General features: G+C 34.0%; 1 protein-coding gene across 4 annotated transcripts in view; it reads left to right on the forward strand.

Moving 5' to 3' along the window:
• The first annotated feature begins 271 nt into the window (after positions 1 to 271).
• LOC140742322 (NADP-dependent malic enzyme) overlaps positions 272 to 22,920 on the forward strand; it is a 41,686-nt gene continuing 19,037 nt past the window's right edge. The window contains exons 1-4 of one of the 4 annotated variants that reach the window (XM_073073223.1): positions 7,209 to 7,238; positions 7,981 to 8,029; positions 8,607 to 8,673; positions 12,451 to 12,664. In XM_073073223.1, the coding sequence (XP_072929324.1) occupies positions 8,615 to 8,673; positions 12,451 to 12,664 (273 nt within the window). In that variant the 5' untranslated portion in view covers positions 7,209 to 7,238; positions 7,981 to 8,029; positions 8,607 to 8,614. Of the gene's footprint in view, positions 434 to 6,972; positions 7,239 to 7,980; positions 8,030 to 8,606; positions 8,674 to 12,450; positions 12,665 to 22,920 lie in introns of those variants that run through there. The other 3 variants (XM_073073222.1, XM_073073224.1, XM_073073221.1) reach the window with 3 other exon arrangements.

Genomic DNA, 22,920 nt, shown 5'->3' on the forward strand with positions numbered 1-22,920 from the left:
TTATTCATGATTTCTGGTCAATATTCATATAACAACAAACTGTACGTTGCGTACGCCGAGATGCGACATCTACCTTCGGGTAGCGGAAATGAAGTAATTACTTTAATTTTCGTGAAACATTCAAATCTAACGAAGTCACGAAAATGCGGTCAGAATTTTTCGCAACGTCGAATAATTGGTGGAAATGTTGCAAAGATCATGCTGAGCGGTGAGGGAAAGTCACGGTCAGAGATTTACCTCGGTGGCTTAATGGGTATGCGGTATGCCCCACGGGTAGTCGAATGGCAAACTCGCGCCAGTGCACCGGTTGTACGTACGCTGAATATCGTTAAAATATTATAAGGAAGTGCTTTGATCCGCCGTCGATATCAGCGTCTACAATAAACATGGGGAATTCCGCGTCGTTAAAGTTAAACGACAAAAAGAAATGGCAGTAAGTTTTTGCATTAACTTGTATGATAATTTATTAAAATAACTAGATCATAACGTTTAGAATAAATAATTCAACTTTGTTCTATGTTTTACGATTGACAAGTACAATATAACACTCCTATCTGCATACATAGTAGGTACCTATACATTATCATTAAAGTCGTATAAATGTGCTACATAGATAGATTGTTTAATAGTTGTTAAGTAGTAATAAGGATATGTATTTCTATGTAACAAATGCTTATTGCGAGTTTATTTTTAAATTTTGAGACCCACAATTACTTATTTAAATAAATTATAAACACTAATAAGCGAAATGTTGGTGCTAGGAATATGTTAATTACATATGTATTAATATATAGATATTCACTATTATTGTGTAAGGAGAATTTCCGGCCTAAATATGAATATTAATATTATAGGTAGGTATTCTCTTTTGAGATCTAAAGGATTATATTTATAAACTTTTTGTAACAACGTAAGTTTACATTATCATTTAAAAATATGTGTTAAGTTATGTTAAGTTGTAACATAATTATGTTAGTCCCATTGTTATATTTGTTATTTGCTACTCGCTATTTGATAAGGTAGAAAGAGTGAGTATAGAACGATGTTAGAATGTAAAAGGTAAAACCCTCTGTGGTTCGACTTTAGAGGTGCTACTACTAGACGTTGTTCTGCCTAATAACACCAGTGTTGGTTGCAGCTGTATTCCGGTTCGTAGGGTGTGGGGTAAGGGAGATATACTTATCGGATTCGTTCCAACTCAGGGGTAGCAGCGCATGTGTGGCTGACCTAAGTTAGAAATCTAATCTTATCTGAGGTAGATTACTTACAGATATCCAGGGTGGTTTTGGAAAGGACATGAGTTGTGTTAAGATGCGTAACGAAAATGTATTACATACAATACACATACATAAATATAATAATAATTTGTAAAAAAAATATAAACATGTTACAATACATACATTTTGGGCTTAGTCACGAAAAATGTAATGAAAAACCCTATAAAAAACGGTCAATGTCAAACATAGTATGAGTCGACGTTTGTTAATAGTTATCTATTAAGAACCAGACAAGCAACAAAAACATTAGGTTTAGACCACTACTTCTGAATAGTTTTGACGTAATTAAGCTAAGGACGAGCAGTTTTTTCTTGAACAATTGTCAGAGTACAGATTTAGATAAACCTTTGTTGAAATCCTTTTATGTCCAGATTAGTACTATTGTTGCATTTTTAGGCATGAAGTATGAGTTTATCATGGTTCTTAAAATTCTTAGCCGATTCACACGTACCACAACTACACTACATGGCAGCGACAAAATGTCGGCAAGCTGTGGTTAGGTACTCGTGAAGTTGTGTAGTGATAACTGCTTCATTATAAAGTTAGAAAATGCCTCATCATTTCAATGTAATCCTCGGCGGCAATGTTATATATATCTGCTCATATCTCACACCTTAGGCAAGACATTTAAGATCTTTTTTATATATATTTAACTTAACGATAAGGCAGACGGGCTACCTGGTGGAAAGCAGTCACCGTCGCCTATGGACATGTGCAACACCAGAGAAGTCGCCAATGCATCGCCGGATTTGAAGGAGAGCTCTTTTTACGCCCCTCTTGAATACCTCAGGAGGAAGTTTATTTCACATTTTAAACGTACGCGGCAAAAAGGACCAAGCAAATCGAACCCTGGAGGGTCATCACAGGTCTATTTGATGTGGACGGAACCCCATCCTTCGGCGAGTGGCGCGATGAAGGAAGGTTGATGTAGGCACCAGATCGAACAGTTCTTCAGAACACTCACCATTGTAAAGCCTATTTGATCTATATGAGATCGATTATATTTTGTACATGCCTATGGGGAGAGTGACCACTTAACATGATGAGGCAATTTAACTGAATGACACCTCTCACCGCTACTGGGTACCGTGACGAAATGATCGTACTTCCTGAGCCTAATCGCATCCAGCATAGAAAGTGCATAATGCGAAATATATGACCAGGGTGTCGAGAAAGTGCACTTGTCAATGATCTCAACTTGAAAGGCGCTATTTGCCTATTTTGCGCATGTGTGATATGACACATACGACAATTTATTTCTCTTTTATGTACAAATAATGTCTTTCTGTGAGTTCGAATGTCTTAAGGCACGAGTTTCTAGCTATATATAGTTTCAAGCTACCAGACACAATCATCTGCCTCTAAGGCGTTTTTCCTATCACGCGTGTATTACGGGTGCATTACGCATTCCAACCACATGCGTGCAATTTGCATTGCATCGTTTCATCGTCCAGGTCGCAAGGAGAATACATCAAGTTAATTCATGTGTGTGTGGCACGCGTGTGCGGGTGTAAACGCGTGACAGGAAAGGTGCCCTCTGGATAAAATAAACTGTAGATCCTGTAGATTCCCTTGGAAAGGGTAGTTTTACCGTAGTATAATGCTTAGCTGTGTGAATTGAAAAACTTGAAGAATATAGTCGTTATGTCGTTTCACTGTACAAATAATAAAGATTAAATATATGATAGAATTTGATCATAAATCTATTACATTGTGTTGAATAGTTACAGTGATTAATGCTCGTGACAATCTGAGTTTTTCAGGGTACTTTCTTTTATAATACCTTATCTTATACTACGTAGCGTACACGCGATATTTGAATTGTGTTATATTATTGCATTCATTCCAAATTTTTATTGCCTTTATGGTGTTATGTATAATTGCGTGTTGTTTGAATACATATGGCGGTTCCGTGTACATTAAAATGTGTAATAAAACAACTTCCCTTGTAAAATTATCTTATGAAGTGAGTACCTAGTGTACCATAGCATAAATATTTTTGTGTAACGCATAAGTACCGTAGAGATATTTATCAATGTATTTAATAATCTATGTATCTATATCTATCTATTCAATCATTTTTGTATACAACAGTTCGCAATTTAATTGAGCAAAAATTGTCTTTTATTTTATTCATGCTAGCCATAGAAATGTAGCAAATAAAAAGATTTTTCGTTTTTCAGTTTATACAAGTAAGAATAGTTGCGATTTTATGATACAAAAATCTTAACGAAATCTCTGTGTAAAAATAAAAATTGTACTAAAGCTGACATATAAATAAGCTGACTTATGAGACTAATATGATAACATGGTTGTGTCAACATGTTCCACGTAGCAATTTGTTATAGAGCTTAATTCAGGGTCGTGGCTCTCAGGATTAAGGTCTTGCTTCATACAGTATGTGTTTCTATGCATACGTTTGTGCGCTCTGGTTTAAATTACTTTGTTACGTTAATTGCATTACCTGCTTAATTAGAATATCTACTTGTTGTAGTAGAATTAATCATCATCAAAAATATTAAGGTACCTACAGTATAACTGGTGGATGCGAATCTCCTCTCAGATTAAGAAGATTTAGGCCATTGTCTAGTTTAGTAGACTTCACACACTATTAAGAACTCGTTCATTTACTTTTCTGTTAAATCCAGGAAGATTAGTTTAAAAAATCTACTTACCTACATACGATCAGTTTTGATGTGCGTGCAATTGCGAATTTTATACTACTAAGTTAATAATAACATTTCTTCCTCAATCTACAATGGGGCAGTGTGATGGTGTATGGACCAGGCTTTTCCCAGTTATAAGGAGAGATCTTGCCCAGCTGTGGGCTATAAAACGCATTTCAATCATACTCTTTGTTATTAAGGAATATTGTCCTATGTTAAGAAAACGAAATCGCTCAAAGCTTGCTCCCTTTTAGCAATTAATATTTAATTATATCTTTCTTGTGCCTTTCAGCCACAGAGTTTTAAACTTCATTTTGTTTGTGAAATCAGAGATTCATAATCATAATTATAGAATCATATTTTCATTTAGATAAGTACTAAGATTTTTAGGTAACAAATCTTATCTTATACCTACTAGGTAGCAAATAGGTATACCTAAAGAACGAAATGTGTTCGTTTTCATTTGAAATAAATTATTGTCTTCCACATATTTTCTCTATTCTAAGCCCAATGACTGAAATTCAATAAAGAACATTTGTTTATTGAACTGAAGAAATAAATAAATTCTTTGTAAAACAAAGCAATTCGTCAAACGTATAAACGGCCTTTGAAGTGTATTCATGCAAAACGTTCCAATGTGATTTACTTTTATTATGTTTTTCCATTATTTACTTCACTGAACGCCCATTTCATTCGGGGAAATATCATTTTGCGGTGACTATATTATTATTCTTTATAATACAATGTACCTATGAGTACATTTGATTATCGTAGGGATCAACTATACAGGTTTTACCTACTCTATATAAAATATATTTACTTCAAAAGAGTTTTGTTCTTTAGTTTTTCGTTTAGCATTACTTCTCAGGATTTGTTCCTTGTAAGCGACACTATCCGATGGTGGATTAAAACTGATGTGTTTTCTTCTGAACTCGTCCGATTTGCAGCTTTTTAGTTTTTATCAAAATCATTATTCAATTAAAATAAATAAATGTACACAGAATATATAATTATTACGCTTGTAGCAGTATATATATAAACTACTTACAACGCTTCTATTATGTCTGTAATTTTCTCGGATGGTTATCTCAATAGATTAAAAGTAAAACGTACCGACGAATACAATAATCGTTATATTTAATAACTGTTATAAAATCGTTGGTATTTCTCTGTGTGTCTCTCTGTGTATTCAAGGTTTCGTCCGTAGCAAAACTAAATCAATCAATGTAAAATTACATTACGATTACGTTACCGACATTATTATTGAAGTTTTGTTTTCCACTGTTAATTTTGACTATCAAATTTAGATTTGCACGATGCGACTGAGATTTATTTTTGTTTTTGAATTGTGTAGTGTTATTAACACCAGCCATCTTTACAGTTATCATCGAAATTAATAATAGCTTAGCAAAACTAAGGCAAAAAAGATAGCTTCAGAAATTCAAACCCTTCTAAATTGGAATGTCAACTGACTCAAGGATACTTGTTAGGTTCGAACCGCGGTTTAGGATAATTATTGCAATGAAAAGAGTTACTCTACTTATAGATACATCGTTATCAATTTAATCAATTTTTGTTGGCGCTTTTAACGACTGTTCTCGTATAATAATAACATTATCGGGAAATAAGACTAATAGAAAAGTTTAAAAAGACCAATTTTGACAACCCGCGTGGCGGAACGGTCATCATACCCGTCTGACGCACAGAGGGTCTCGGGTTCGATCCCGGGCCAGACAAAATAATGAATTTAGGTTTCTGTTTCTTGGGGTGTTTATTTTTGTTTCTGTGTGTTTCCATAGCACCCACGATACAGTACCCACGATACAGGGTAGAAAGCGTTTTTGTTGCACTTAAGTTTTTGTCGGATTATTAAAGTAGAAAATGAGTTTATGGATGGATGAAACATGTCGGTGGATTATAGGATAAAAATCTGACGAGATATAAGTTAAACTGTAGCTTATAGATCGAAGTTAAGATCAAAGTGCGCGCGCCCTTGGCCTGATCTTGGTCGTGCGACCCGCGTGAAGGCGTCATGATTGCATTTATCATTCCACTCCTAACGTTTATATTTTATATCGAACATTGGTTCAAGATAAATATGTTTTTATTTTTATATTACATTGGACACATGACTGTATTAGACTTTTAAATGTATGTACGAGTAAACATGACCCATAAGCTTATTTTCTTTCAGCAATTTAAATAAATGCAATTAGGCAGAAATTCATACAAAATTGAACTTAAAAATGACATGGAGTTACTTTAATGATATTTTAATCGAAGTTACAACAAGGCAAGCCATGCTCCTAAATATTTCAACACTGAAAACTAAAGACAGACAAATAGTAAACACACATTATGGAGGTTTAGCGTTTAGTTTTATGAGATATTCATTATATTAAGTTAAAAGACTGAAAAAAAATACAAACATAATTTTGGTGATGTTTATTTTTTTTATTATTTTAAATTGCATGCATCTGAAACCGGCTTCACGTAAGACTCTATGGAGTTGGTAACAGTACCCTTACCATGAGTTTTTACGTTTTGAGAAATGTGATTGTTTTGGTATTTGTTTACGTATTTGCCCATACAATTTCCAATCAGCGCCCCTCGCGGATTATAACAGAACTTGGAAATTGTCTTGGATTGTCTTGGACTTGCCAATACGTAAACAAATACCAAAACAGTCATATTTGTCAAAACGTAAAAACTCATGGTAAGGGTATGACTCAGATGACGATGGGCGGAAATTACCACTTACCATCAGGTTAACAGCACGTTCGTTGTTTCAATCTTATAAAATACACTTTGCCTGATTTCATGGTGATATAATGGCGAAAGCAATGCCGGATATACATCAAGGAATTTCCCATTACATTAATATTTACGTACACGTTATCAATAGCTGCAAATTGTTACCTAAAGTGACCCGACAGATTAATTAACTCTGATTTGTAATGACTTGATAAGTGCAAGTGGTGTGACTCGTATTTAAACAGATCACCATCTCTCGACCTTCAGTCGTCATTAAGAGTTTGCAAGAGCTGTATAGCTCTATATAGCTTAATCGACTCTAACAAGTTTTATTAAAATATTTTATTCGAAAAAAATATGAATTGTTTCTAAATTCTAAATCTGCGATATTGTAACAAAAGTATACATATTTTTAAACTGTGATATATTGATCTCTGTATTTGAAAATGGAATTTATCTCCCGGAAAGCTAAGTCAAACAGTAATATTGACGCACGTCAGATGAATGGCGCGGTTGACGTTCACAGCCTCAAGCATAAGCGGTAAGTTTACTACATTATTTTCAATATTTTAAGATAATTTAAATAATTTCTAAAGCCGCTGAGTCTAACCAAAATTTCGAAAAATTGCATTGAGTTATCATTTTTTTCCTTACGAAGTAAACCATCTCTTTATATTGTGCTGTCATTCACTTTCTGCCATTCACTTGGAATATAAAAATGTGTAGATCATAGATTAGTAAAGATTACTCACTCCTAACTAGAAAATGTACCCAGTTTTGAGAATTGAAATAGTTACGTAAAAAAGTTTTGCCACGTCTACGTGATAAAATATCCCTAAAATATTTGAAATAATTATTTATTTACTATGTACATTCATGTAAATTATTATTATGTATTATGTATTAGTTATTATTATGTATTAGTTATTTATTCGTAAATTTTCTCTAAAAATGTTTTTATTTGTCAAGAATTCAAAAAAAGAACTTACGATAATAAGCCATTTGTGGCTTCATTCAATTTCAAGGCGGCAAAGTATCTTTACTAATCTATGGTGTAGATATAGCTTTCAATTCAAAGTGTGAACAGACTATTATTAATAAGTATCCGTCGCTCGATTGAAAACTGTTTTATTTCCCACTTACGAGATAGCTAGTAAAAATGTATATATATTTTTTTAAACCCGTAGCATATTTTTTTCTGAAAGTTTATTAACTAAGTAAAAATGGTATGTCAGGTACATACTTTTTAATGCGATCTCTTAAATAAATCTCTGATTTTATAGGCTTCCTGGAAGCAGTCGCTACTGCTGTCTTTAACACCAAGATTAAGTGGTATTTTTCCTTATACCTATTTATATCACGAATTTCATGTAGTAGTTTAGATTATGTGTCAATAGACTTTATTTATTATTTTCAGTCATCTAGTGCTAGGTGGGTAGATTTTCGAGGGAGTTAAATTTATATTTGCAACAAATTATTGCGTAAGTAGTAATGTACCTACTAAAGTAAGTTTTGTGTGCGCAGTTGTCTTCTTATTTAAAGTCCAGCCTAGTCTTTACATTATGTTTGTCAATACCATTTTTTTAAACTACACATTTATATCGATTCCAGGAAAATATTCTCTAAACTACTCCGTATCTCGTGTGATCTCAAGCGGAGAACTCGTACTATATAAGTGTTGTTAACATATATAGCCGTTGGAGAGTCGATTGTCCGCTTGAACTATATCATAAATGCGTTGTGATCCTTAACGATTTAACACTAACGTCTCATGCCATAGCCTATTAAATCAGAAAACAGAAGCGCTTCCCTGTTGTCATAAAGCCGGAAATATTTGGCGATAGTGTTCATATTTTCGAACGACGAGTTCCATATAATCAAAAGCTGAATGTCCAATCTCTGTTTCCAGAGATAAGTATGGATTGTAGCTGCGAACCAAGTGGCCGGTGTCCCGTGCGCGCTCTGCTCTCGCGTAGGTATGCCGTATTGCCGTAGACCGCCGTAGCCCGTAGTCATCGTAGCGCGTAGGTTGTACCCAAAATGTAGCAAAAATGTTGTACAAACTCTCGGGAACGTTCCAGAACAATCCATACTTATTTTATATTTTTTAAGTGTTTAATGGCAATCCTGTTTTAATATTAATCGCGGTCAAAATTTGGTACTAAAGTACGTAATAAGTTTTTTAAGACGATATTGTTATTTGTTATAATTCAATAAAATCTTTAGATAATTTAGAATCATGGTAGTTAAATAATTATTGTACGTTTTTTTAAATAATATATCTAATATTTTTATAATATTGCACCTTCGATCACTTATAAGAACTAGATACACAATCAGCGACAACAAAATGCCGCGACGAAAAGGGCACCCAAATAGACATTTGGGTGCGCTTTTAGGTTAGGTCAAAATGTATAAACCATTTAAATTGTAAAGTCTGTTACTAAACGTACAATTCTTACTATTGCATGCCCACTTGACTTGTTCGGGTAACATGTTGACTCTGTTCTAACTTGAATGGAGACGCTATTGTTTTATATTTTTTTATTTAATTTAATTATTTTTTTTCTTTTTTTTGTTATATAAAAACATTTGTTTTGTATAATAATTAAACATATGCCCGTATTACCTAAAAGGTTAGGCAATGAGTAAATAGTAAATGAGTGAAATTAAATTATTAAGTAAATTATTATTTAATATATTTTATGAGGTCTTTTCATCCAACTGCCGCGGCAATAGTCATAGAATTATTATAATAAAGTCTATTGACTAACGATACACTAAAATAAGATTGCTTAACATAGCCAAAAAAGATACGGAAAAAAAATAAAAATCCATCGAAAGGACTGTTTTCCAATAAACTCACTTTATTCAAGGGAATTAATGGCACCCTGTTGATTCCGTACTTTTATTTTTACTCGACTGCCAAGGAAGGGTTATGTTTTTTGCACGTATCTTGTATGTATCTTTATAAGAAGACTTTAGCTGCACTGCATTTTATTCCCTCGGATCTAACATACGGCTGGGTGAATTTCGACAGTTAAGGTGTCATTATATTCGTCTCAAATATCCAAATGTCCTTAGATAGGTGTTGGAAAAAAATCTAAATTTAAGAAAAAATATACAACGGATTTCTGTCACTACAAAGTAAGCAAGTAATTTAATTAAAAAATCAAAATCCCGACTGGCTAAAACTACTACTACTACTACTATAAAGACTGAAGTAGAATTTTCAAAAACAGTGAAATAGGCGTTTCATTATTTTTATCAAGAAAGCCAAATAAAAGTTTCATAATACTCGTAGGTATCTGCTTCAAAAACAAAATGTTCAAACAATATTATCCTATTTTATTCTCGTAGTGCTCATTCACGCTATATAAAGAACCTATGTGTAAAATTCCAGCACGCTAAAGATCCGCGGTTTCCCTTTACGTTGGTGTCTGGCGCAGCAACTTACGCATTTAGTCAGACAGTCACCTCGATGTGTTATATACAGGGTGAATTTTTAAAACGGGCCTTCAGGGCCAAATCCGAAACTATAAGGATTAGCGAAAAATGCTGAAAGGAGTTACGAGGCCGATTTTGATAAAAACTAAAACTACATCATTAGTTTTTTAAAATATCTTTTTCCCTAGCCGGGAATCGAACGAGTTCATTTTGAAAAAAAATACACCCTCTATATTATTCCACTATCTGTTAGTGTCGCTTATAAGGATCAAATTCTGGGAAGTAATGTTATGTGACAAATCAAAGGAAAAGGAAAATTTTGAAGAAAATACATATTTTTCCATACATTGCTATACTAATCCTTAAGGATTATACATAACAAATGATTTATGTGTAATTCTTTAGAAACATACGTAAGTCATACCATTGAAGAATTTGTTGGTTAATCAACTAATTATTCGATGTTATAACCGTGACATACGGCTTAGTATGAGAAAGTAATAGTTTGGCAAGTAAATTACCGCCGTTTTTAGGATTTATTTTTTTAATAAAAATAGATAAGTGATTAAATAGTAAATTGTTATTGTTTGTTGTTTATAACTACGTTTCAACAGTAAGTATAATTTTCTATATCTCTTTGTTTAGTTATCACTCGGATTTGACTCGAAAAAGACATTCTCGCAAATTGTCAATTTTACATCTGTATTAAACGAAACTCCGCCCATAGCAAGTTAAATCTATTATAATGGTCCTAAAAGTAACCTTAACTAAGTCGGACATAAAAATATAAATTGTTGAAGAACAAAACGTCCATTTCGAATGATTTGAAACATTGAGCCAAAAAATTGTTAATACCCGAAATGTTTAATTTGATGAATGGGGGAAACTTAACTGCCAAATTAATATAAAAAATATGTATTTTTTTAAAATTGAGGCTTTTCCTTAAGTTTGTCATTTATCATTACTTCCCAGATTTTGATCCTTATAAGCAACACTATCAGATAGTGGAATAATATAGACGGTGTAATTTTTTTCAAAATGAACTCGTTCGATTCCCGCCTAGGGAAAAAGTTATTTTAAAAAAGTAATAATGCAGTTTTTGTTTTTATCAAAATCGGCCTCGTAACTCCTTTCAGCATTTTTCGCTAATCCTTATAGTTTCGGATTTGGCCCTGAAGGCCCGTTTTAAAAATTCACCCTGTATATATATGTATACATCATATAATATGTGTGTAATCTCCTTTTAATTTCCTTTATTATGATACCCCACTCCATAGGTTTGGTTAACTTTTTTTGAAATATTACTATTTCGCGCCAAAAATCCGCCATTTTGATTTTTTTCTAACACCTATCTAAGGACACTCGGGTCATTGAGACGAATATAATGACACCTTACTTGTCGACATTCATCCAGCCGATCAAATAAATAAAGACAAACATACAAGATACGCGCGAAAAACATAACCCTTCCTTGGCAGTCGCGTAAAAATAATTGAAATAAATGTTGGTTTACTACATATTTCTTTAGTCGGCGGCAATATATTTCGTTGGGTAACGGCGTAAACAGCTTGTTGATTATTTAATTAAATTACTTGTATTTGGTTATATTTTAATTTTAAACTTATATTTGCATTATAATAAATTGTGTCTTCACATTACTTTCATTGATAAATTATTATTATGTTCATTAAAATTAATTACTTCGACCTAATAAATATTTATAATAGCCGTATAAAGTAATAACAGTTCGTCTCCACTAATTCCTTGTCCAAGTGACACCAAGTGACAAACCTGTCAAAGTGATAGCTTATGACAGCTAGCTTATGTCGTAAAAATTTTTTGCTTTTGGTAAGCAGTTTTTGAAAAACACCATTAAATAATAGTGATAAGGTTGATTTTGCATTAATTTTAGATTATGTCGCTTAGAATTTTATAAACACGTTTGACGCCACTTTTTAAGTTCATTTTTGTATGGGATTGTGTATCTAGTTCTTATTAGTGATCGAAGTATTGCACTAATTGTGGTGCGGCCTACGCACTTGATTATTGACCCCTTCCTATTACGTTCCTACATAAATGCGGTTATTCGTATTTTATCAACAGGAAAGTACATGAACTGATATGCAATAATAGTAAATTAATTAAATAAATGATACGATGAAATGGAATCAGTTCACCGCAAGCTTTTTGGATTTTTATTTATTAGACTGTAAGATGGGGTCAACGCCATCTGTTATCGAGCGGCCGTAACCGCGCTCTGTGGTTCGTATCTGTGTTATCGCTGAAAAATTTTCCTGTTTTCCCAGGAGCGAGACCGCGATGAGCCCAGCGCCCCCCTCGCAGCGCGACATAAGTAGCGCACCGTACGCCGTCGCTAAACAGTCGCTCGCCGCCAGTGGAGGAAACAGTGCGCCCGACAACATGGAACGTGATCGTATCGGAATGTGGGGCTCCGGGGACGGAACCTCCAACAGCCGTCTCTCGGGACTCGACCGCCTGAAACACCCCGGACTCAACAAGGTTAGTGGGACGATCGACGCAATATGCACCGTCTCAGATCGATGACCGCACGTAATTCGGTTAGGTCATGGTTTCACGACTTGCCGAGCGGAAGTGCTCGTTGTTACCACAAATCGTGTCACCTGGACGCACTACGAATTACTCTCACTTATGACTGTCATTTCTACAGTGATGACTTTACAATTTTATGCAGATCGTGAATGACAATGCTAATGTTTTGAACTTTATGCGCCGCGACAAAGTTCACGCGTTGGGGGATTTGAACCGATGTCAACAAACTTTTTGTTCCTCGTATTTTTGACACTGATTTGTTTGTGACGTTGTTCAAGGCCGCCTCGTGCATACAATAACTGAATAACGGCTACCTTTCACGCAAACCTAACTATTTTTTCCGGTATAGTTTAAAGTAACTGGATTATATTGTTTTATTTTCGTAACGAGTTAATTTACACAAATTTAATGAATGTTCAAGTATGCGAACAATGTAATCGAACCGGCGATATCTTGTAGTGTATGTAGTACTTACTTGTAGGTATATAGAAATACTAAGAAATAAACCTGACTCGGTAAATCGATAAGCCTGTGGTTATGTTTACGCTCCCTTTGACGAGTCTCCATGGAAATGTGTATTGTCTCGTACATGGCAGGGGTCCAAAGAGGGTTGTACTCGCTTCTCGAACAAAAAGTCAGCAGGAGTGCCACTCCCTTCCGAACAACTCGCAAACAATAATTTCGATTCAACGAAATGGATAAAATAAGAAATACTTTTAATATAATTCTACGTATTAACGAATTCTTTATATACTTAATATATTAATAATTGACTGTTTACCTTGATTATTTTTTTAATACGGATATTTTTTAAAACAAAATTATTGTCATTGTCGCGGTAAAAGGAAAAATTATGTAATTACATTGCGGAAATATACAAATTAAACATACCATATATTACCAATTTGCTTAAGCTGGTTTGAATTGTATCTTATTTATTACATAAGAGCATGACAGTCTTAGTAGCCCCGATCCTGATACGTATGAGTATTATAGTATTTTTTTTTTTTTTTATAATATAGGAGTAGCAGACGAGCATGCAGTCCACCTGATGGTAAGTGGCTACTGCCGCCCATGGACATTTGTAATCAACCCCAGATAGGATTAGATATTCCTACCTGAGGTCGGCCACAGATGCGCCGCTACCCTTGAGGACTAAGCTGGAACGCCTCCGAAAAGTCTGTCTCCCTTACCACACCCTTCAAACTGGAACACAGCAGCGCCTAACACTGCTGTTATTAGGTAGAAATAGGTGTGGCGGTGGTGCCGCCGGAGTCGAACCGCAAAGGGTTCTACCACCTTTATAAGTATATAATAAATAATAGTTTTATTATGGCCTGATGGTTACAATATTAATCAACTATGATCATCCATATTATATTGATATCATTACCAACCTATTACGGCGTCAATACAAGGATTACGTTATTTTTCAAAATTAGTTAAAAGTGTAAGAACACGATTAATCACATTAACCAAGAGGGTAGATTTTACATTTTATTGAGAACTTTACGGTAAACTCTTAGGCATATACAGAATTCTCACAGTTCAAACACTTATTCATTACCTTCTAGCGGTTGTAACTTTGAAAATGTGTAGACTTGGGGGAAAAGAACCTTCAGTGAGGTGTCGAATCATAAAATGGAGCTCTCAAGTGTATGTGTAAAAGAATATAAAATTTAAACACTTAACATGTAATTATTACTATACATTTTTATATTAAAAGTGATAAATCATTATACTAGCTTTTACCAGTCACGTCTAATTATAAAATCGATACTGTTGATAAAACACTTAGCACTACACAATACACATGTTGTTATAAATGTGTATTGCCCTTTGCCTTTGCCCTTGAAATAAAAATACTAATTTCTTTATATGCATTTTATAAAGATAATACATGGTTTTATTAACATGACGTTTTTACTCTCAGTAGGTATAACGTTTTTGTAAAGAACATATTGATTATGTGGACTCGGACTTGAAGACATCTTGCAAAAAAATAATAAAAGAAAATTTATTTACAATTTCGAGCTATTTTTTATCGATAACTTTGTTATTTTCGGTGCTTCTTCTTAGTAACTTTTTGTCGTAAAGTTATAGAAGTTTTAAGTAATTCAATGTATTACGATGGTTATTTTTTCAAATTTTCTGTGCGATGAACAGTTCGTCTGTTCGAACATTTTCATTAAAACTCTGGAATAAAAAATACGAAATATAAATTTCCATTGTCTCAAGGCTGCATTAGCAATTTATTAGCTACTAGCTTTCTGTAAGATATAACGGGCCATCTTTCATAATAATGATCAAAATCATAAATCCTGAAATTCCTTTTGAAGATAGAACACAAAGGGTTTCTTGCTAAATTAATTATTAATTGTTACATTAAGCGTTCGCTTCTTCCTTAGGATCTTTAATATTTCCAATTGTGTTAAAAGTTATGAAAGATATGAATCGAGCTCCTCTAATATTTCAAGTTTAGAATTTAAACTTTGAAATTTTAAACTTTTTCTGAAGGTGGTAGAACCCTTTACGGTTCGACTCCGGCGGCACCACTGCCACTTCTATTTCTACCTAATAACAGCCGTGTTAGGCGCTGCTGTGTTCCATTTTGAAAGATGTGGTAAGGGAGACAGACTCTTCCGAGGCGTTCCAGCTTAGTCCTTAGGGGTAGCAACGCATCTGTGCCCGACCTCAGGTAGGAATATCTAAGCCTATCTGGGGTTAATTACAGATGTCGACGGGCGGCAGTAGCCACTTACCATCGGGTGGACTGTATGCTCGTCTGCTACTTCTGTATTATAAAAAAAAACGACATAAAAAATGGCACATAAACCTAGAGACTTGAATGTTCTGGAATAAGTGACATGACTCGAGGAATATTTAAGAAATAAGGAGAATTATTTTTGTTACATAAATGAAGTATTTTCCCGAGCTTTTTCATACAATATGAATATTAATGTTTACCGACTGTTACGTTCAAGGTATAGTTCTTAATTATAACTTATTTGTCCTTATAGACTTGTCCTACATTACGTATTTATGACATAATTATATAATAATAATAGCGGTAAGGCGTTATAATTGACATGGTGGACGTCATTCCTTGTGGGAAAGAACGCACGTTTTTATTCACATGTGCTATTAGTTGACTAGACATAATACTTGACAGTCTTTAAGATTGCTAGCTCTACATTATCTTTTATAGAACCTCATTACACTATATTTAAAAGGTGACAGAGCTAGCAGGTGTAGCCCTGAAAGTACAACTGGCACACAAATTTGTAGTGGAAAAACTCTTGCGTCTGTATATGACGGCTGATTTACATATCAGGCGACCATATTAATCCTAGGGAGAACCAACGCATCTGTGATCAACTCGAGATAGAACTTACTCTATATGGAATACTACCATCTCACTATACCGATATTAACTAACTATATGTGTGGTAGAACCCTTTGTTCGACTCCGGCGGCACCACGGCCACACCTATTTCTATCTAATAACAGCAGTGTTAGGCGCTGCTGTGTTCCAGTTTGAAGGGTGTGGTAAGGGAGACAGACTTTTCCGAGGCGTTCCAGCTTAGTCCTTAGGGGTAGCGGCGCATCTGTGGCCGACCTCAGGTGGGTCGATATCTGGTCGTATCTGGGGTTGATTACAGATGTCCATGGGCGGCAGTAGCCACTTACCATCAGGTGGACTGTATGCTCGTCTGCTACTTCTATATTATAAAATAAAAAAAAAAACTAATTTACTCCCTTTAATTCAATCTTAACATATTTTTGCCTATGCTAATGCCTAAAATTAGAGCAGTTGCAGACGAACTGAGAAGAACAATATTCAATCGAAGCATTATTCATCTATTTCTAAGTGCGGTAGGGATTGCGACTGGTTGAAGAGTACTAATGGCGTCATTAGTCACACTTCAGACTAGCACGTAGACATTGTAGAAGGCTTTGGGGAGATAAATTACTACTCGCGTGGAAGTTGTCAGGACGGCTTAACATCGATCGTCGCATAAGCTCGTCGATGTAGTTCGAAAGGATTATTACTAACTTTAGTTTGTTACGAGGACAAGTTATTGGAGTATCAGCCATATGATAGACATAAGTGAAATTAATCATTGAGAACGTAGCCATAGATTAAAACTTTGAAAGGATTATTACTAGCTTTAGTTTGCAAATATGGTGCGTACTCATTCATGTGTGTGAGCCATTTACCTTAGACTTATAAGAGAATTAAAATCTGAATGGTGTCTCATATATAGCATTTAATGTTCGTAGTTGGTGCATTAGATTTGTAGAGTAAGTTGTCGCATATATGTTTGTATTTGTATATTGTTTTGTTTGTATGTTTTTTTTTATATTTTTTGTACTAACATAGGATAAGTTACTCTGTACTAACACTATTTTATGGATCACGTGTGGTCTGAAATAATAATAATTATTATTATTATTATTATATATTATTAATTTAAAACCTAGTTTTATGCCAACCACTCATTTATCTTATAATCATTCAGTCATTACAATACTCTCTGTTTTTTTCTATCTTACCATTCTACTAGTAATGGTAATTAATTGTCCTAGTTCTATAAGAACCATCTAGACAGTTGAGTCATTCCAATACTCAGTTTTTTTTCTATTTTGCCCATTTTAGTAGTAATTGTAATAAATTATGTAGGTACTCCATCACGAGCCATATATCCAGTTGACAACGTGTTATCATCGTTATTAGGAAGCTTGAATATTAACGATATCGCATTTTTATATTAGTACTTTAAAATAATAAGTCACTCATTTGATTACTACAGTTCAAACATAGATGCAGTGGGGATGTCAAGTGGGGATGATATCATGGCGACGCTCGAGTTAACAGAGAGCGACATTCTGGTCGGATACTTCAGCAAGAACAGTTTAATAACGGGAATAGTTATAATACCTCTAATCACTAGTGTGTACCTACTTACGTGTAATTGTAATATCGTTACTCTGTACCGTATATGTGACAATATTTATACATGACTAGTAATGACTACCTTCAACAAGGCTTCGATCACAAACGTAAACCAATAAACTGCGGTAAACATATTGATTAGTCGCCCATGTTGGTATTGGTATAGCCGATGAAATCCGATACAGACTACAGGCTTGCTACATGTTACTTTGATTTATGATTATTAGCGAATGATGTAAGTTTAGTCAGTACATCACACACGGCCATAATTCATTGTACGAGTACATTTGAATAGTAATCAGTGCGAGTAGTGATTGCTTGTATGCAACTATTATGTAGATAGTGTAGTGTTAAGAATTTAGCTTATACACTGTTGGGTTTACATTCTGATTTGTCGCATTACAATTAATTATCACTTGCTACTATCAACCAAAATCCTCGTGGAAAAGCCAACATGCCTCAAAGTTCTGTTCTTTAACGATTTTTCTAACAGTTTGGTAGGGATTATGAAATAGACTATGGTCTATTAGTGGTCACTTACAGACATTGAGCGTGTCAGACTCGCGCCGTGTATTCTCCTTTCCAAAGTTTATATACGTAGATACTTTAAGGTTTTTCTCCATGGCAGGGAGAAAACCTAGTAGCTAAAAATGTTTTCTAAAAAAAGTCTAGTAACTAAAAAAGTCTTTAGTCACACACACACATATTTTGCGTCAGTTTAATAACCAAAACTTACCTATAAACTTGACATACATATTCTTAACACGGCACTGAAACAGAATAAATCTTATGTGTACATTTTCGGTACACCAGTACATTATACGAGTACCATTTTCAGTCTATTTCACGTGTCACGCGGTTTAGTGGCTCTGAGGGAAATGTGGATTAAGCTGAGAACGTGACGGGAATACTATACTGTACTGCTCAGCACTTACGACCACCTACGTTCATGTACTGCGAAGATTCGCGAATTGTGGGACATTTTGTTTGTGAGAGGATGTGATTTTTTCTCTGAATATAAAGATGTTCAAAGGTTGAATGGAACAATAGATTCAATAATAATAAAGTAACTATTTTTATATTATTATAGAGTATAGTCATATTATAACGTAAATCCACTACAAGACTGATAACAAATCGAAGCACTTTAATTCTGAATAATCTTAAAAATCTCGAAAAAAATCAAAGCGTAAGTAACTAAATAAAAAGGTCAGAATATCGCGCTAATTTGAATTCACAATTCCATATAAGCCGCAGAACAAACAGATTATGACATAATTGAAAAGGGCTGATACTCTAGGTCAAATCTACATAATACCTTCATATCCCTTGTCACCGAAATAGGATAATCGCGTGATATCACCCACTCGCTGGAGCAAAGCCGCCGTAACGTCTCTAGTGGCAATATTGCCGGCAATATAGAACAGAATGTCGCCCGTAACGGTTTGGGTTTAAAATTAGGGTATTTACACAGTAGCGATTTTAGTAATCGAAGTTAATATAAAAATATAAACAGTTATACTTCGATCCATTGTTTTTCCATAACATTTTTCGTTCACTGATTAAACGAATTGAATGGAGGGAACGAATGATGTTAAAGAAACACCTTCGTATTTAGTTTAAAAATATTATTGTACCTAACCCATGTTTTATAAATTGGCTGGCAAGCTCCTATCTCTTGGTGGTTTAAATGTGTTAGAACCTAGAGCAATGATGTTTTGTTTCTTTAGTTCGTTGGAGAATTGTTCATCTACACTAATATTATAAAGAGGAAAACTTTGTTTGTTTGTTTGATTGTAATGAATAGGCTCAAAAACTACTGGACCGATTTTAAAAATTCTTTCACCATTCGAAAGCTACATTACACGAGTAACATAGGCTATATTTTATATGAAATATATTTGATAAATAGATTGTGAGGCGGTACAATGTTTGCCGGGTCAGGTAGTTCGTAATAAAATAGCCCATGGACACAATACATAGTATTATTCCTAAGCGTAACGAAAAAATGGTTCACTACTTTATGTCCTTAATTAATAAATTATATTTGAGCCTATTCCTTTTTGAATGCGTTGATTTTAATGCTTTTTGAATGTTTGTTGAGTACACTTATCTAGACTAGTCTAGTTACTGCCAATGTTAGCCTAACTTATCTCATCGAGGTATACGTATTTATCGTGACGTATATTGTGTTATGATATAGTTTTGGATAAAGTCTATTGATATACAAGATAGGTAGAAACCTTTTTCTCTTGTGGTTGTCAACCGACTTTCTCTTTTCGTTTGATAGCTTCTTGACGTGTTTAGTGTTATCGATAAACAATTTTTATAAAATAATGATTATGGCCCAATTTCGAGCACTAGACGAACAATAGATTAACATATCTATGAGGTATCGTTGGATTCATCTAAATTGTGAGACTGTGACTAATGTACTTTCCTTTTCACTTAATTATTTTTAAGAAGTTGTTTACGAGTGTTATTATCAATTAAATTATTATGAAACTTGTAATTTAACATGGTCTCACGTTTTGCAATATTCACATGCCAAAATAACCCATGTGAAAGAAGGCTTACACAATCTGTTGCCATGGGAACCACATAAACAGAGTCGGTATTAAATTGGCGGTTTATCGTGATAGCATTAGTTCGATATATCCTCCGCACGTCGTCGTGTGTTCGCGTTAAACACATAAAAGTGATTACATCTCGGAATTGTGAATATTTGTATTAATATTTTAGAATTATTCGTTGATGGTAGTAATTCCCTTAGTGGTTTGAATTCGGCGGCTCCACCGCCACACCTACTTTTGCTTCGTAACAATGTTAAACGCTGCTGTGTTCTGGTTTGAAGGGTGTGGTAAGGGAGACACACTTTTCAGAGGTGTTTCAGCTTAGTGCTAAGGCGTAGCGGCGCATCTGTGGCCAACCTTAGGTAGGAAAATCTAATCCTACCTGGGGTTGTTTACAGATGTCCATGGGCGGCGTGACCACTTACCATCAGGTGGACTGCATGCTCGTCTGCTACTCTATATTATAGAAAAAATACCTATAAATATAAAACGTATTTTAAATGTGAACAAGAATGTAATGCATAAATATTTGTAGAAGACAAAGAGAATAACTGATACGCGAATACTAAAATCTCACGTTTCTTTTTAGCGGAAACAAATGTCTTTTTATATTATCTGTTGTATTTTTACCCGACTGCTAAGGAATGGTTAGAATATAAAGACTTTGTGTAGGTACCCTTACATAATGTTCTACATTTACAATAACTTAGCATAATTTATATAAAGCACATGGCTAAGTAAATACTTAAGTTATTATTGAAATATTACGTTAATATGACTTTTAATATATCATCATTCTCAGGGAGTACGTATGAAAATCGGAATCCACGTTTCTAGGGATCTTAACGTGTGTACTTAAGTAACTATGTACTCTAACACTTTTTGAGTCACAAAAGTACTCCGCGTAGACTGAAACAATAAATACTCAACTTTTCCCGAACTTGGTAACATGTTGTCGTGTATTTAGATGCAAACAAAAAGCAATAAGTGATGGTAGCTATATCTTTTAAATAAAATTCTCGTGTCGCAATGTTAGTTACCGTACTCCTCCGAAACTTTACCGATTTTCACCAAATTTTATATGCATATTCAGTAGGCCTGAGAATCGGCTACTATCTTTTTTCATATCCCTAAGTGATAAGGATTGTTCACCCTTAACATTTTTTTATTTATATGGAACACAACGATTTCTGGGTCAGCTAGTTTTAAAATAAGTAAATGGCCCAAGACCAAAAGACCAAATCGATTTACATATTATATGCGAGTTTTAAATAATCACCGGAAAAGCGGTTTAAATGTTCTCATACATTTTTTATTAAAATAATAGGATGAAGAGGTTGATTTAAAAAAATACTAAAATAAATACAATAATCATTCAAAGTCCTCGTACAATATAATAAGCTGAAGACTATTGTAGGTACAGGCCTGTATGAATAGTAGGAAGGTTACTTCTGTATAAAATATTATGTCAATCATGCGAATCACCTTGTCAGTATGTAGGTCTGTTTGGTGTCCTTTTCAATACCTCACAAACAGTAGGTAGGTACTTAATCGCATTATTAAAAGCTTTTATCTAACTTGATATGTTAGTATGTGGTATGTTTAGGTCGAATCTTATGAGTCCAAGTTGAACTAGTTAACGATATCTGATGGAGCTTCATAGTGTATGTTAAAATTGTCTCTGGTTGTGTCATAGATTAGTAAAGATTACTCACTCCTAACAAGAAAATGAACCCAGTTTTGAGAATTGAAATAGTTGCGTAAAAAAATTTTGCCACGTCTCCGTGCTAAAATGTCCCTAAAAATATTTGAAATAATTATTTATTTGTTATGTAAATTACGCAGTATTAGTTATTAATTCGTAAATTTTCTCTAAAAATGTTTTATTTGTCAAGAATTAAAAAAAGAACTTACTAATAAGCCGTTTGCGGCTTCATTCAATTTCAAGGCGGCGAAGTATCTTTACTAATCTATGGGTTGTGTTTAAAGTTTCTTTTTATAGACTATGAATAACTAATATAGTAATTTACCTAATTAAAATTATGTGAGAATTATTTTAGCATGTTAAGCTTTTTATTTTTTGAAGCGGGCTCTATAACAGTCAGACCCCTGTGTGTTCCAAGTTCGAGCCCCGAATAGACCTGAAAGATAGACACAGCTTCTTTTACTTCTTAATGTATTTACCAATGTATGAATGTGGAACCAAAGTAAGATGATGTATTGATGATTGATGTATTGATTTCTCTATCTGATGGACTAAATTTCGTCACTTGCTTAACGATTTGACTAATCTTATTATAGGAACCTTGGTACGACAGTTATAATATATGTATAATACGACCAAATAAGGAGAGATAAAAAATAGTGATACACGTACGGTGACAGCATGACATCACGTATAATCCGCCTATTCAGCTATTTCTAGGCATGTTGAACGTCGACATATCTATCGATTACGCTACTGCTTTCAAAGTAATTGCGAATAAAATTTTATGCCTCTATATGTATATTATCTTTTATTTAGCAGCATTATGTGATTATGCTATAGCTATTTAATAAACTAGCCACAAACATTTTCATAAAAAAATTAGTCATGTAATTTCCACAATGTAGACGAATCTAACGAAATATTTTATGTTAAGATCAATCATACAGCTTCAGTTGTAGGGCATGCT

The sequence above is a fragment of the Epargyreus clarus genome, unplaced genomic scaffold (genome assembly GCF_041222505.1).
Source record: "Epargyreus clarus isolate Ecla_fem2 unplaced genomic scaffold, WU_Ecla_fem_2.2 ptg000005l, whole genome shotgun sequence".
NCBI lineage: Eukaryota > Metazoa > Arthropoda > Insecta > Lepidoptera > Hesperiidae > Epargyreus > Epargyreus clarus.